General features: G+C 42.9%; 2 protein-coding genes across 8 annotated transcripts in view; one reads left to right on the top strand and one right to left on the bottom strand.

The window, feature by feature from the left end:
- The window catches only part of LOC139756880 (uncharacterized), a 127,304-nt gene extending 115,110 nt beyond the window's left edge, over nt 1–12,194 (bottom strand). For 3 of the 5 annotated variants that reach the window (XM_071676741.1, XM_071676743.1, XM_071676744.1), the window contains exons 1-2: nt 12,083–12,194; nt 5,832–6,307 (exon numbers count right to left, since the gene is read on the bottom strand). In XM_071676741.1, coding sequence (XP_071532842.1) covers nt 5,832–6,025 — 194 coding nt within the window. In that variant the 5' untranslated portion in view covers nt 6,026–6,307; nt 12,083–12,194. Of the gene's footprint in view, nt 1–5,831; nt 6,308–12,019 lie in introns of all 5 variants that reach the window. The other 2 variants (XM_071676745.1, XM_071676742.1) reach the window with 2 other exon arrangements.
- LOC139756883 (heat shock cognate 70 kDa protein-like) overlaps nt 1–16,648 on the top strand; it is a 72,260-nt gene that overhangs the window by 20,243 nt on the left and 35,369 nt on the right. The gene's annotated exons all lie outside the window — the stretch shown is intronic.

Here is a 16,648-nt window from a genome sequence, read left to right as displayed (position 1 = left end):
CCTCCTTTCACCCTCCTGCATGTTCAGGCCCCGATCACACAAAATCTTCTTCACTCCATCTTTCCACCTCCAACTTGGTCTCCCTCTTCTCCTCGTTCCCTCCACCTCCGACACATATATCCTCTTGGTCAATCTTTCCTCACTCATCCTCTCCATGTGCCCAAACCACTTCAAAACACCCTCTTCTGCTCTCTCAACCACGCTCTTTTTATTTCCACACATCTCTCTTACCCTTACGTTACTCACTCGATCAAACCACCTCACACCACACATTGTCCTCAAACATCTCATTTCCAGCACATCCATCCTCCTGCGCACAACTCTATCCATAGCCCACGCCTCGCAACCTTACAACATTGTTGGAACAACTATTCCTTCAAACATACCCATTTTTGCTTTCCGAGATAATGTTCTCGACTTCCACACATTCTTCAAGGCCCCCAGAATTTTCGCCCCCTCCCCCACCCTATGATCCACTTCCGCTTCCATGGTTCCATCCGCTGCCAGATCCACTCCCAGATATCTAAAACACTTCACTTCCTCCAGTTTTTCTCCACTCAAACTCACCTCCCAATTGACTTGACCCTCAACCCTACTGTACCTAACAACCTTGCTCTTATTCACATTTACTCTTAACTTTCTTCTTCCACACACTTTACCAAACTCAGTCACCAGCTTCTGCAGTTTCTCACATGAATCAGCCACCAGCGCTGTATCATCAGCGAACAACAACTGACTCACTTCCCAAGCTCTCTCATCCCCAACAGACTTCATACTTGCCCCTCTTTCCAAAACTCTTGCATTTACCTCCCTAACAACCCCATCCATAAACAAATTAAACAACCATGGAGACATCACACACCCCTGCCGCAAACCTACATTCACTGAGAACCAATCACTTTCCTCTCTTCCTACACGTACACATGCCTTACATCCTCGATAAAAACTTTTCACTGCTTCTAACAACTTGCCTCCCACACCATATATTCTTAATACCTTCCACAGAGCATCTCTATCAACTCTATCATATGCCTTCTCCAGATCCATAAATGCTACATACAAATCCATTTGCTTTTCTCAGTATCTCTCACAGACATTCTACAAACCAAACACCTATATATATATATATATATATATATATATATATATATATATATAGGGAGCGGGGGGCTGGAAATCCTCCCCTCTCAGTTTTTTTTTAATTTTCCAAAAGAAGGAACAGAGAAGGGGGCCAGGTGAGGATGTTCCCTCAAAGGTCCAGTCCTCTGTTCTTGACGCTACCTTGCTAATGCGGGAAATGGCGAATAGTATAAATATATATATATATATATATATATATATATATATATATATATATATATATATATATATATATATATTTTTTTTTTTTTTTTTTTTTTTTTTATACTTTGTCGCTGTCTCCCGCGTTTGCGAGGTAGCGCAAGGAAACAGACGAAAGAAATGGCCCAACCCCCCCCCCCATACACATGTACATACACACGTCCACACACGCAAATATACATACCTACACAGCTTTCCATGGTTTACCCCAGACGCTTCACATGCCTTGATTCAATCCACTGACAGCACGTCAAACCCTGTATACCACATCGCTCCAATTCACTCTATTCCTTGCCCTCCTTTCACCCTCCTGCATGTTCAGGCCCCGATCACACAAAATCTTTTTCACTCCATCTTTCCACCTCCAATTTGGTCTCCCTCTTCTCCTCGTTCCCTCCACCTCCGACACATATATCCTCTTGGTCAATCTTTCCTCACTCATTCTCTCCATGTGCCCAAACCATTTCAAAACACCCTCTTCTGCTCTCTCAACCACGCTCTTTTTATTTCCACACATCTCTCTTACCCTTACGTTACTTACTCGATCAAACCACCTCACACCACACATTGTCCTCAAACATCTCATTTCCAGCACATCCATCCTCCTGCGCACAACTCTATCCATAGCCCACGCCTCGCAACCATACAACATTGTTGGAACCACTATTCCTTCAAACATACCCATTTTTGCTTTCCGAGATAATGTTCTCGACTTCCACACATTTTTCAAGGCTCCCAAAATTTTCGCCCCCTCCCCCACCCTATGATCCACTTCCGCTTCCATGGTTCCATCCGCTGACAGATCCACTCCCAGATATCTAAAACACTTCACTTCCTCCAGTTTTTCTCCATTCAAACTCACCTCCCAATTGACTTGACCCTCAACCCTACTGTACCTAATAACCTTGCTCTTATTCACATTTACTCTTAACTTTCTTCTTCCACACACTTTACCAAACTCAGTCACCAGCTTCTGCAGTTTCTCACATGAATCAGCCACCAGCGCTGTATCATCAGCGAACAACAACTGACTCACTTCCCAAGCTCTCTCATCCCCAACAGACTTCATACTTGCCCCTCTTGCCAGGACTCTTGCATTTACCTCCCTAACAACCTCATCCATAAACAAATTAAACAACCATGGAGACATCACACACCCCTGCCGCAAACCTACATTCACTGAGAACCAATCACTTTCCTCTCTTCCTACACGTACACATGCCTTACATCCTCGATAAAAACTTTTCACTGCTTCTAACAACTTGCCTCCCACACCATATATTCTTAATACCTTCCACAGAGCATCTCTATATATATATATATATATATATATATATATATATATATATATATATCTTTTCTTTCAAACTATTCGCCATTTCCCGCGTTAGCGAGGTAGCGTTAAGAACAGAGGACTGGGCCTTTGAGGGAATATCCTCACCTGGCCCCCTTCTCTGTTCCTTCTTTTGGAAAATTAAAAAAAGAAATGATGAGAGGGGAGGATTTCCAGCCCCCCGCTCCCTCCCCTTTTAGTCGCCTTCTACGACACGCAGGGAATACGTGGGAAGTATTCTTTCTCCCCTATCCCCAGGGATAATATATATATATATATATATATTATAGTCCTTCAACAGGGGCGATCATAGCCCAGCGGTAGCGCTCCCTCCTGTTGCACAGGGGTCCCAGGTTCGATCCTGGCTGTTGGAGGTTTATATGTTCTATGAAGGTGCGCGTTCATATGCACTTTGTTCGTATTCATATACCTCCGCGTTGTACAGTTAGGTTCGGTAAAATGCTATCTGCTGGCTGTGTGGGCCTGATGGGAAATAACCGGTGTAGACCCCGTTGCTCACCAACGTGTGACGAAGGGTATTCGAGGACATAGTATTCGAATAATCATTAAGTTCCATTAACGATTTCATTCCAAAAGTATGTATATATTAACTTTCCACATTCATGCCATTACGGCAAAACGAGACTTACCACGAACTTGATCAATGCGTATCCCGTAAAATGATAATAGAAGCAGTGGGTCTAAAACCTTCACATTAGTATCCGTGGCGGTTACACGAACAGTCTGCATCATCCGTTGCAGCTAATGGGATTGGGGGCTTTTGTGTGCGACCTTCATGGCAGGTGTGGATGTCACAGAGACAAAGGGGTACGTGTGTAAACATCAGCTATTTACCCAGCTCCTATAACCTCGTCTACTAGCAGCTGGAGTGATAAACATTCTGTCCAGCCCTCTTGACAAACATAACATGCTATTGACCCAACTTACGGAAGGGTCGGAACCGTTCTTCATTCTGCCCCTCCATCATTTGAACGTTGCTTAGCCAATCTTTACATGACCTAACCCATGTAAAGTCAGGTCTGTGGCATTAAGTTCAGATACCTGGCGCAACAGATCGACGGTGTGTTATGAATGATTGCGTGTTCTGTATGATCATACTTGACCGTATTTATCCAAAAGGGTCGTACCGTCTTTTACTAGTGGTTATGAAAGGTCATGTGTACAGTCTGTGTGTGAGTGAGGGAGCATCTAATATGGGGGATGAGTGTGTTGGTAGTGTCAACAGGTGTGGGGCTGCAGAGTGAGGTAAGCCTCCGTGGTTTAGTGGTTGACTGACATCGCCCACATCCACCAACACACGGCCTGGCTCGTCCCTCTACCCCCACCCATCTCTATCTTGCCACCTTCCTCCTAGCTAACTTTTGAGCATTATGACGATCTTTGAACACGATAATCCGACCCTTAAGTACGGCGGTACAAACCCTTGAGTGCGACGTTAAAACCCTTGTGTCCAACGGTTGCATTGACTGGAGAGTACTTACGACGAGATTTTGCTGGAAGACAGGGCAAGCACGTAGCGCTCACCGCAGGAAAAAATCTTCGGTCACGAAGAGCGAGTCGTGTGAGCTGGATGTTATCATGCGGTCTGTGTGGGATGGAGAGACTGTATGTTTGTGGGGTGAATGTCAGCAGCCAACGTGTGGGTGAGGCAGGAGGAAAAGATGGAGAGAGAAACGACCTGTCAGTGAGTGCCTGAGACTAGATTTATCTAGGCAGAAGTATCGCCCTGACATCGATACATAGATACATGATAATGGAACAATATGGAAGACAACTGCAGTACATTCAGAAATAAACATTTAAACTTATCCTTGACATTGTCTACGTAATAACTCCTTCGCACCTCGTTACCGTATCGCGTTCGTCTACAATGTAGACTTACATATTTAAAGTTAGTGTTGCTCTACTTGCGTTGGGTCTGCATATCATCAAATATGATAGTTTGGGGGGGGGGGGGGGAAATCAAAAACTTGCAAAAACTATATTTCTTTTTTTTCCCCATAGGTTTCAGTCACGGACATGATCGTAACTGAGCCAAAGCTCGCGTATACTACAACAAGGAGACTTGAATATAAAGAAGTACTTCTTCATTCTTATGTTCCTTCTATTATGGAGAAAAATTGTAAAACCTGAGTAAGGGCGAGAGTGTGGAGACTAGAAATATGATTCGATAAGGATGCCTCCTTAAAGCTGTGCGAGTTCTCGCCCTATATAATCATCATTTTAGATCTGCACTTCTCTCCAGCCTGATTTGGCTTTCGAGAATTTGAACATTCGCACATAAAATCACTCCTGATTATTGAAATCTGGTGCGCAACGGCATCTTTGCATACAAAGACCCAGTATAATGATAGGTCTAAAGATAAATGTAGAGAACCTGTGCCTAGGCCTCGGTATGTGGAATCTGCCCTGAAAATTCTTTGCTCGTCCGCGGCGGGTTCTCGGTATCGGGTGTTAAGCCCCCAAAAACAGTGGCTCCGATTACCACCTTATTTATGTGGCAAGGCACTTTCCTGTGTGTGTGTGTGTGTGTGTGTGTTAAGGGGAGAGTGTTTTACACTCGTGTTGCTTTGTCTCTTGACCCTGTGTATACGTAACATGTTTTCATTCTTATGTGAACACATTCACACACCCCAACGCCTTCGCTATATATATATATATATATATATATATATATATATATATATATATATATATATATATATATATGTGTGTGTGTGTGTGTGTGTGTGTGTGACGAAAAAATATCAATGTAGATATACTGCTAATCCATAAAGACATTTGTTTCATACCTAAATCTACGAGTACTCTACGCAGGTCATGCTACCAGTACAGCACCGACTATATATGATGTACTAGAAAAGTTTACGTTTTTTTGACTATCGTGGTCATCTACCAGTGTATGTTAACGTAATCTGTAGCTCAACCTAAAGATATGATCTGCTAACCAGATATAGCATTTGAAAACCTTACAGTAAAAAGTTACATTGTCACTAATGAAGCATAAAGCATTTGGTGCTGAAAGGTAGATCGAGAATGCTTAATGCATCAGCAGAAAGCAAAATCACGAAATAAAAGATAATGCAGAGCAACAGAGAACTGTGAATTGAAGAGGTTGAGTGGGTTGGCAACTTACTGCTTGCTGGGCGACGGACTGATCCTGGAACGGAAGAGGATTCCTGTGCCCATAGGACACCTGTTGTGAGCACACTGAGAGCGGAGAGTGAAGGGCGATGGCCGATGAGGCGACCTGACCTCTGACTGATCTTGTTCACCGGACAAGCTCTCCAAGGAGGTGTCCACCTCCTCTGAGGAGCCTGTGGTGTCCATGTTGAACGGGCGTCACAGGTGACACGAGAGCTGTAAGTGGCGCAAGCCACGATGTTACCCAGGCTAGGTTAGGTTCCCATCCGAGGAGTCTGTGGTTAACCTGGTCAGCACACTTCCTTTGGGATAGGTTACCATCTAAGTGGGTCTGTGGATAACCTGGTCAGCACTTCCTTTGGGTTAGGTTACCATGTAAGGGGGTCTGTGGTTAACCTGGGTCACACTTCCTTACTTTTTTTCCTAGTATGTCACTGGCTACCCTGTACTTTATATTGATACATTAAGCTGAAAAGTTAATTTTTTTTTTTTTTTTACTTGTGTATTTTTCAGCAACTAAGAAAAACATGATCGCCACTTTCATCGGCCGTGTTGTCAATTTGTACACTTATATAAGACTAACATTATAGGAAGTATTCCCCGTTGCAAGATGTCCACAGGATGGTAAATCTGTACTGTAACAGTGATGCATGGGGGAGGGGGAATGCATTGTAGGACAGTGGTGGAGGCGGTGGACATACGGTAATAGTGTTTGACAAATGCATCTGCGAGTGATGTGAAGTTACCTGAAAATGATACGAAAGCGATTGCGTGTTGGACATAATTCACAAATGATAGTACAGTGTTCGACATAATACAGTGAGACTGGTGAGTAGAACATTATACAAAAATGAGCAGGGAGCCGGGCGTAATACTAGGGGTGAGATTGGTGTGTTGGACATATTGCACCAGTGAGGGTGGAGAGATGGCCATGTTACAACAGTAAGATTGGTGTGTTGGACACTACTGCTTTATTGGACATGTGCATGGCAAGGGTTGAATTGTCAGACACCCGGTGTAACAGATTTATGTGGCTCAATGTATTTTTTACAAAAGTGGACATGGTGTATTACACGAAGTAATCATGTTCCATTAGCGTAATGTCTGAGGCATCATACACTACACGTACTGGGGAGGACGCGGCACTGAGGCGAACTTGGTGTGAAACGTAGATTACCGATGGATTACCTTATTTACGAAAAAAATGCGGAATGAGTTATATATATATATATATATATATATATATATATATATATATATATATATATATATATATATATATATCCCATTTTAGAAAGTTAAAAAAAGTAAAAAAAAAAATACAATTGCGCTACCTCGCAAACGCGGGAGACAGCGACAAAGCAAAAAAAAACTATATATATATATATATATATATATATATATATATATATATATATATATATATATATATATATGCGGGGGGCCGGAAATCCTCCCCTCCTTGTATTAACTTTCTAAAATGGGAAACAGAAGAAGGAGTCACGCGGGGAGTGCTCATCCTCCTCGAAGGCTCAGAGTGGGGTGCCTAAATGTGTGTGGATGTAACCAAGATGTGAAAAAAGGAGAGATAGGTAGTATGTTTGAGGAAAGGAACCTGGATGTTTTGGCTCTGAGTGAAACGAAGCTCAAGGGTAAAGGGGAAGAGTGGTTTGGAAATGTCTGGGGAGTGAAGTCAGGGGTTAGTGAGAGGACAAGAGCAAGGGAAGGAGTAGCAATACTCCTGAAACAGGAGTTGTGGGAGTATGTCATAGAATGTAAGAAAGTAAATTCTCGATTAATATGGGTAAAATTGAAAGTTGATGGAGAGAGGTGGGTGATTATTGGTGCATATGCACCTGGGCATGAGAAGAAAGATCATGAGAGGCAAGTGTTTTGGGAGCAGCTAAATGAGTGTGTTAGCGGTTTTGATGCACGAGACCGGGTTATAGTGATGGGTGATTTGAATGCAAAGGTGAGTAATGTGGCAGTTGAGGGAATAATTGGTATGCATGGGGTGTTCAGTGTTGTAAATGGAAATGGTGAAGAGCTTGTAGATTTATGTGCTGAAAAAGGACTGATGATTGGGAATACCTGGTTTAAAAAGCGAGATATACATAAGTATACTTATGTAAGTAGGAGAGATGGCCAGAGAGCGTTATTGGATTACGTGTTAATGGACAGGCGTGCGAAAGAGAGACTTTTGGATGTCAATGTGCTGAGAGGTGCAACTGGAGGGATGTCTGATCATTATCTTGTGGAGGCTAAGGTGAAGATTAGTATGGGTTTTCAGAAAAGAAGAGTGAATGTTGGGGTGAAGAAGGTGGTGAGAGTAAGTGAGCTTGGGAAGGAGACCTGTGTGAAGAAGTATCAGGAGAGACTGTGTACAGAATGGAAAAAGGTGAGAACAATGGAAGTAAGGGGAGTGGGGGAGGAATGGGATGTATTTAGGGAATCAGTGATGGATTGCGCAAAAGATGCTTGTGGCATGAGAAGAGTGGGAGGTGGGCTGTTTAGAAAGGGTAGTGAGTGGTGGGATGAAGAAGTAAGAGTATTAGTGAAAGAGAAGAGAGAGGCATTTGGACGATTTTTGCAGGGAAAAAATGCAATTGAGTGGGAGAAGTATAAAAGAAAGAGACAGGAGGTCAAGAGAAAGGTGCAAGAGGTGAAAAAAAGGGCAAATGAGAGTTGGGGTGAGAGACTATCAGTAAATTTTAGGGAGAATAAAAAGATGTTCTGGAAGGAGGTAAATAGGGTGCGTAAGACAAGGGAGCAAATGGGAACTTCAGTAAAGGGCGTAAATGGGGAGGTGATAACAAGTGGTGGTGATGTGAGAAGGAGATGGAATGAGTATTTTGAAGGTTTGTTGAATGTGTCTGATGACAGAGTGGCAGATATAGGGTGTTTGGGTCGAGGTGGTGTGCAAAGTGAGAGGGTTAGGGAAAATGATTTGGTAAACAGAGAAGAGGTAGTAAAAGCTTTGCGGAAGATGAAAGCCGGCAAGGCAGCAGGTTTGGATGGTATTGCAGTGGAATTTATTAAAAAAGGGGGTGACTGTATTGTTGACTGGTTGGTAAGGTTATTTAATGTATGTATGACTCATGGTGAGGTGCCTGAGGATTGGCGGAATGCTTGCATAGTGCCATTGTACAAAGGCAAAGGGGATAAGAGTGAGTGCTCAAATTACAGAGGTATAAGTTTGTTGAGTATTCCTGGTAAATTATATGGGAGGGTATTGATTGAGAGGGTGAAGGCATGTACAGAGCATCAGATTGGGGAAGAGCAGTGTGGTTTCAGAAGTGGTAGAGGATGTGTGGATCAGGTGTTTGCTTTGAAGAATGTATGTGAGAAATACTTAGAAAAGCAAATGGATTTGTATGTAGCATTTATGGATCTGGAGAAGGCATATGATAGAGTTGATAGAGATGCTCTGTGGAAGGTATTAAGAATATATGGTGTGGGAGGCAAGTTGTTAGAAGCAGTGAAAAGTTTTTATCGAGGATGTAAGGCATGTGTACGTGTAGGAAGAGAGGAAAGTGATTGGTTCTCAGTGAATGTAGGTTTGCGGCAGGGGTGTGTGATGTCTCCATGGTTGTTTAATTTGTTTATGGATGGGGTTGTTAGGGAGGTAAATGCAAGAGTTTTGGAAAGAGGGGCAAGTATGAAGTCTGTTGGGGATGAGAGAGCTTGGGAAGTGAGTCAGTTGTTGTTCGCTGATGATACAGCGCTGGTGGCGGATTCATGTGAGAAACTGCAGAAGCTGGTGACGGAGTTTGGTAAAGTGTGTGGAAGAAGAAAGTTAAGAGTAAATGTGAATAAGAGCAAGGTTATTAGGTACAGTAGGGTTGAGGGTCAAGTCAATTGGGAGGTGAGTTTGAATGGTGAGAGGCTGGAGGAAGTGAAGTGTTTTAGATATCTGGGAGTGGATCTGTCAGCGGATGGAACCATGGAAGCGGAAGTGGATCATAGGGTGGGGGAGGGGGCGAAAATTTTGGGAGCCTTGAAAAATGTGTGGAAGTCGAGAACATTATCCCGGAAAGCAAAAATGGGTATGTTTGAAGGAATAGTGGTTCCAACAATGTTGTATGGTTGCGAGGTGTGGGCTATGGATAGAGTTGTGCGCAGGAGGATGGATGTGCTGGAAATGAGATGTTTGAGGACAATGTGTGGTGTGAGGTGGTTTGATCGAGTAAGTAACGTAAGGGTAAGAGGGATGTGTGGAAATAAAAAGAGCGTGGTTGAGAGAGCAGAAGAGGGTGTTTTGAAGTGGTTTGGGCACATGGAGAGAATGAGTGAGGAAAGATTGACCAAGAGGATATATGTGTCGGAGGTGGAGGGAACGAGGAGAAGAGGGAGACCAAATTGGAGGTGGAAAGATGGAGTGAAAAGGATTTTGTGTGATCGGGGCCTGAACATGCAGGAGGGTGAAAGGAGGGCAAGGAATAGAGTGAATTGGAGCGATGTGGTATACAGGGGTTGACGTGCTGTCAGTGGATTGAATCAAGGCATGTGAAGCGTCTGGGGTAAACCATGGAAAGCTGTGTAGGTATGTATATTGCGTGTGTGGACGTGTGTATGTACATGTGTATGGGGGGGGTTGGGCCATTTCTTTCGTCTGTTTCCTTGCGCTACCTCGCAAACGCGGGAGACAGCGACAAAGTATAAAAAAAAAAAAAAAAAAAAAATATATATGCAAATACTAAATCACGCGTATCACTGTCCTACTGCAGGGATGGAGAACATATGAGCGCACAACAGGGTTAGAGATTAGATGGCAACATGATCAGAAGATCTGGGTGGAGGTGGGAAGGCAGGGGTGGGGACAGCATGAGTGGAGGATGTAGGGAAAAAGGCAGTGGTATGGGGCAGCAAGGATGGAGAGTAGTAGGTAGAGGGCAGGGGTGGGGAAGGGGGAGCAAAGTAGGAAGGTGAAGCGTAGAAGGGAGGTGTTGAGGCTACTATAGTGGAAGGTCGAAGGAAGGGATTGGAGTTGCATTGTTGAAGGGTGGAAGGTAGAAGTAGAAGCAAGGGGCTTAGGTAAAAGGCAGGGGTGAGACAGCAATGTTTGAGGGTGGAAGGCAGATGTGGGGGCAGTACTAGTGGATGGTAGAAAGCAGAGGTGCGGACAACAAGGGTGAAAGGTAGAGGGCACAGGTGGAGGTAACAAGGGTGTCCGTTGGAAGGTGGGCATGTGGAGGGGAGAGTAAGAATGGATGGCGGAGAGCGGGGGTGGAGGGTGGACGGGAACAAGTTTTAACATATCATTTCCTGTCCCAGCAGACAGCAGTTATATACTACAGGGTTCTTACTATGACCATACTTCCTCTCTGATTTGCAACTTGGCATTGTTAGTCTAGGGGTTTGCTGACAGTAGATGCCATCAGGGGAGAGTCTTATATGAAGATATAAGAATATCTAAGGTGATAGACACACTTTTGCAATATCTTCGGTGTACAGTAACGCACACCCATGCATTATAAGTGTATGGTGCATATTCCATGTCAGTGTAGTTTTAGTTACTCATGTTCAAGACCCCTTGCATGGAAAATAGCCTATGAAACAATATTTATACATAAAATTCAGCCATACATGTTGATTTTTGGAGTACTATTTTTACTTGGATTATATCAGTTTATACTTATCTGAAGATAAACCAGATAAATTGAGATTCTCTAAATTCAAGCAACAGTGGTATATGTATTGTGTTATTATATATATATATATATATATATATATATATATATATATATATATATATATATATATATTTTTTTTTTTTTTTTTTCCCATCATACCCCTATACGTAGAAAATCTGCATCTGTGCACCGCACTATAACTTCATTATTGCAGCAGAGTCCTACTGACCAGACTACTCCCGGGGATGTAACGTAACGATCGATAAATTCAAACTTGGTAACAGTACACGTCCATACACTTAGAGGAGGTTGTTGCGAGTAGACCAAGATTTTCTCGATGCCCGAAGAGTAAATAAACTTTCCACACTTTGCACTGCTGTATTATACGTGACTAACACAGTTAACTTAGTGGCCCTTTTCATACGACCAACGACCACTATGTACCAGTTCAACTACATTACTGGACGCAATAACGTTACCCACATCTTCGTAACAATAAGTTTTCTAAACACAAAATGAAAGTCTTTTTTTCTATCAGTACACTGACATATTACCCGACTCATTTATCAGTATAACAGTTAAGCACGAATAATTGCAAGTTTAAACACACTTTCTGAGTTTCCTGTGCAGTGCTTCCTGATAGTTAAAAGTGAAGCTCTCATCACCACAGCCAAGCTGAGTGTGAAGGGCACAGCGTGGAGCTAGCTTTGTTTATAGTCTCCCCAGTCACCCTGCCAGTGGCTGAGTAGACTACACGCTCCTGCCATCTATGGTCGCGACACCTAACTACTCGCCACTCTACATCATGTCTCCCATAGTTGCAGTATATTCCACAAATTGACTTGTACTATTGAGGGCAGAGTCTCATTAACTATGGTGCTGGTCTCCACATGCTTGGACCTCAAAAACTTAATTTATACAATCCTTTTTTTCTCATTTTGATGACCTTGGCATCTTCAGCACACATATTCATGAATCCTTCAGTCAATTCGCTCACATAGATCAAATGAACGATGGATTTCCGTGGTGTACTGGCTAGCGTTCTTGATCACGACGCATTCACAGACCGCCTAGGTTCGACACACAGGTTTGAATCCTGGTTGCGGCATTCAGTTCACAGTCAACCAAGCAGATCATCTACCCCTACAGATTGGTCGATGAAATGGTACCTGGCTCAGGTTGTATAATTTGTTTATGGATGGGTTGTTAGGGAGGTGGATGCAAGAGTTTTGGAAAGAGGGGCAAGTATGCATTCTGTCGTGGATGAAAGGGCTCGGGAAGTGAGTCAGTTGTTCACTAATGATACATCGCTGGTGGCTGATTTGGGTGAGAAACTGCAGAAGCTGGTGACTGAGTTTGGTAAAGTGTGTGAAAGAAGAAAGCTGAGTGTAAATTGAATAAAAGTAAGGTTATTAGGTACAGTAGGGTTGTGAGACAAGTCAATTGGAAGGTAAGTTTGAATGGAGAAAAATTGGTGGAAGAGAAATGTTTTAGATATGTGGGAGTGGATTTGACAGCGGATGGAACCATGGAAGCGGAAGTGAGTCACAGGGTGGGGGAGGGGGTGAAGGTTCTGGGAGCGATGAAGAATGTGTGGAAGGCGAGAACATTATCTCGGAAAGCAAAAATGGGTATGTTTGAAGGAATAGTGGTTCCAACAATGTTATGTGGTTGCGAGGCGTGGGCTATAGATAGGGTTGTGCGGAGGAGGGTGGATGTGTTGGAAATGAGATGTTTGAGGACAGTATGTGGTGTGAGGAGGTTTGATCGATTAAGTAATGAAAGGGTAAGAGAGATGTGTGGTAATAAAAAGAGTGAGGCTGAGAGAGCAGAAGAGGGTGTATTAAAATGGTTTGATCACATGAAGAGAAAGAGTGAGGAAAGATTGACAAAGAGGATATATGTGTCAGAGGTGGAGGGAACGAGAAGTGTGAGACCAAATTGGAGGTGGAAGGTTGGAGTGGAAAAGATTTTGAGCGATCGGGGCCTGAACATTCAGGAGGGTGAAAGGCGTGCAAGGAATAGAGTGAATTGGAACGATGTGGTATTCCGGGGTCGACATGCTGTCAATGGTTTGAACCAGGGCATGTAAAGCATTTGGGGTAAACCATGGACAGTTTTGTGGGGCCTGGATGTGGAAAGGGAGCTGTGGTTTTGGTACATTATACATGACAGCTAGAGACAACGAATGTGGCCTTTGTTGTTTTCCTAGCGCTACCTCGAGCGCGTGCGGGGGGAGGGGGGATGTTATTTCATGTGTGGCGTAGTGGCGACGGGATTGAATAATGGCAGCAAGTATGAATTATTTACATGTGTATATATGTATATTTCTGTGTATGTATATAATATATATGTATACGTTGAAATGTATAGGTATGTATATGTGTGTGTGGACGTGTTTCCTTGCGCTACCTTGCTAACGCGGGAGAGTGACAAAAGTATAATAAAAATAAAGAATATAATATATATATATATATATATATATATATATATATATATATATATATATATATTTATTTATTTATTTTGCTTTGTCGTTGTCTCCCGCGTTAGCGAGGTAGCGCAAGGAAACAGACGAAAGAATGGCCCAACCCGCCCACATACACATGTATATACATACACGTCCACACACGCAAATGTACATACCTATACATCTCAATGTACACATATATATACACACACAGACATTATTATTATTTTTTATTTTGCTTTGTCGCTGTCTCCCGCGTTTGCGAGGTAGCCCAACCCACCCCCATACACATGTATATACACACACGTCCACACACGCAAATATACATACCTATACATCTCAATGCACACACATATATACACACACAGACACATACATATATACCCATGCACACAATTCACACTGTCTGCCTTTATTCATTCCCATCGCCACCTCGCCACACATGGAATACAATCCCCCTCCCCCCTCATGTGTGCGAGGTAACGCTAGGAAAAGACAACAAAGGCCCCATTCGTTCACACTCAGTCTCTAGCTGTCATGCAATAATGCCCGAAACCACAGCTCCCTTTCCACATCCAGGCCCCACACAACTTTCCATGGTTTACCCCAGACGCTTCACATGCCCTGATTCAATCCACTGACAGCACGTCAACCCCGGTATACCACATCGATCCAATTCACTCTATTCCTTGCCCGCCTTTCACCCTCCTGTATGTTCAGGCCCTGATCACTCAAAATCTTTTTCACTCCATCTTTCCACCTCCAATTTGGTCTCCCACTTCTCCTCGTTCCCTCCACCTCCGACACATATATCCTCTTGGTCAATCTTTCCTCGCTCATTCTCTCCATGTGCCCAAACCATTTCAAAACACCCTCTTCTGCTCTCTCAACCACGCTCTTTTTATTTCCACACATCTCTCTTACCCTTACATTACTTACTCGATCAAACCACCTCACACCACACATTGTCCTCAAACATCTCATTTCCAGCACATCCACCCTCCTGCGCAGAACTCTATCCATAGCCCACGCCTCGCAACCATACAACATTGTTGGAACCACTATTCCTTCAAACATACCCATTTTTGCTTTCCGAGATAATGTTCTCGACTTCCACACATTCTTCAAGGCTCCCAGGATTTTCGCCCCCTCCCCCACCCTATGATTCACTTCCGCTTCCATGGTTCCATCCGCTGCCAGATCCACTCCCAGATATCTAAAACACTTTACTTCCTCCAGTTTTTCTCCATTCAAACTTACCTCCCAATTGACTTGACCCTCAACCCTACTGTACCTAATAACCTTGCTCGTATTCACATTTACTCTTTCTTCTTTCACACACTTTACCAAACTCAAGTCACCAGCTTCTATAGACAGATAGATAGATAGATAGACAGATACACACACACGAATATAAAGCAAAATGAACGCGCACTTTCAGGTAACATACAAACCTCCAACAGCCAGGTTTGTGTACATATACACACATGTACATATTCATACTTGCATGCCTTCATCCCTTCTCGGTGCTACTTTGCCCCACAGGAAACAGCATTGCTACCCCCTGCTTCAGCGAGGCAACGCCAGGAAAACAGATAAAAAAGGCCACATTCATTCACACTTCGCCTCTAGCTGTCATGTGCACCGAAACCACAGCTCCTTCTCCACATCCAGGCCCCACAGACCTTTCCATGGTTTCCCCCAGACATTTCACATGCCCTGCTTCAGTTCATTGAGAAATAATGATAATATTAATAATGATGACATATACAGCGTTAATGGGATGGCTTTGATTAAGGCCACAAATGCCCGTGGCTTTGATTAAGGCCTCAATTGCCCATGCCGTCTCAGTTAACAAAAAAAAAAAAAAAAAAAAAACACCTGTGGCACAGCTCTTGTGATCCCAGCACATTTCGAGAAGACTCCTCTGTCATACGGCCTATGTTCCCTTCCACTAAGATAATCTTTTACCCATCAAAGTTGTCTCCTTACTGTTCACTGGCTGGGGCGAAAAAGTTTTTTTTTATCACCAGCTGGGACATATATTGTTCAGTTATGAATGCTTGTAGTGGCATGTCATGCATTATTTCAAGACAATATAGTGTAATTTTTTCCATATATTGGTCAATATATGTGGACGTGAAAGAAGCCCGTACAAGATTTGTGCTCTTCAATTGTGTAATAAGTTTTTAAGGCTGTCACTTACTAATTAATGAATAATGAAAAAAACCTTAGGAATCATATAATTTTGTAACAAAAACTCTTGTAATACCCCATATCTTAACAAGTTTGCCTAGAAAGACTCCTGGAATACCTGATGTGCTTAAAGCGAATAGATTAAAGGCCATGGAGCAGACATAAGCAGTTATGTATTGTTGTATTCAGAACATTATGTTCTAGTTAAGTGAAATATTAAACTCTTGGAAATATTTGTTTAGAATATTTACGAATATCCTGCGCAGACGGCACCTTGAATATTACGACTGCCATGGTGAAAGGGTTAAGACCTCAAACCTTTCCCTGTGCCTCAGTTCTTTTATTTCTGATTCTTTGGCATCAATGATACAATCAGATACAGAGGAGTGAGCTTTCTCATGATGGTAACTTCAGATCGATAAGGATTGTGTAGTGGGATGAAAGAAAAATTAAATTGATTGGCTTAAACTAGATTTAGAGGACCAATCTGAATTACTTGACAATGAGATG

This window comes from Panulirus ornatus, chromosome 23 (genome assembly GCF_036320965.1).
Source record: "Panulirus ornatus isolate Po-2019 chromosome 23, ASM3632096v1, whole genome shotgun sequence".
NCBI lineage: Eukaryota > Metazoa > Arthropoda > Malacostraca > Decapoda > Palinuridae > Panulirus > Panulirus ornatus.
This window is presented reverse-complemented; position numbering and strand designations above follow the sequence as displayed.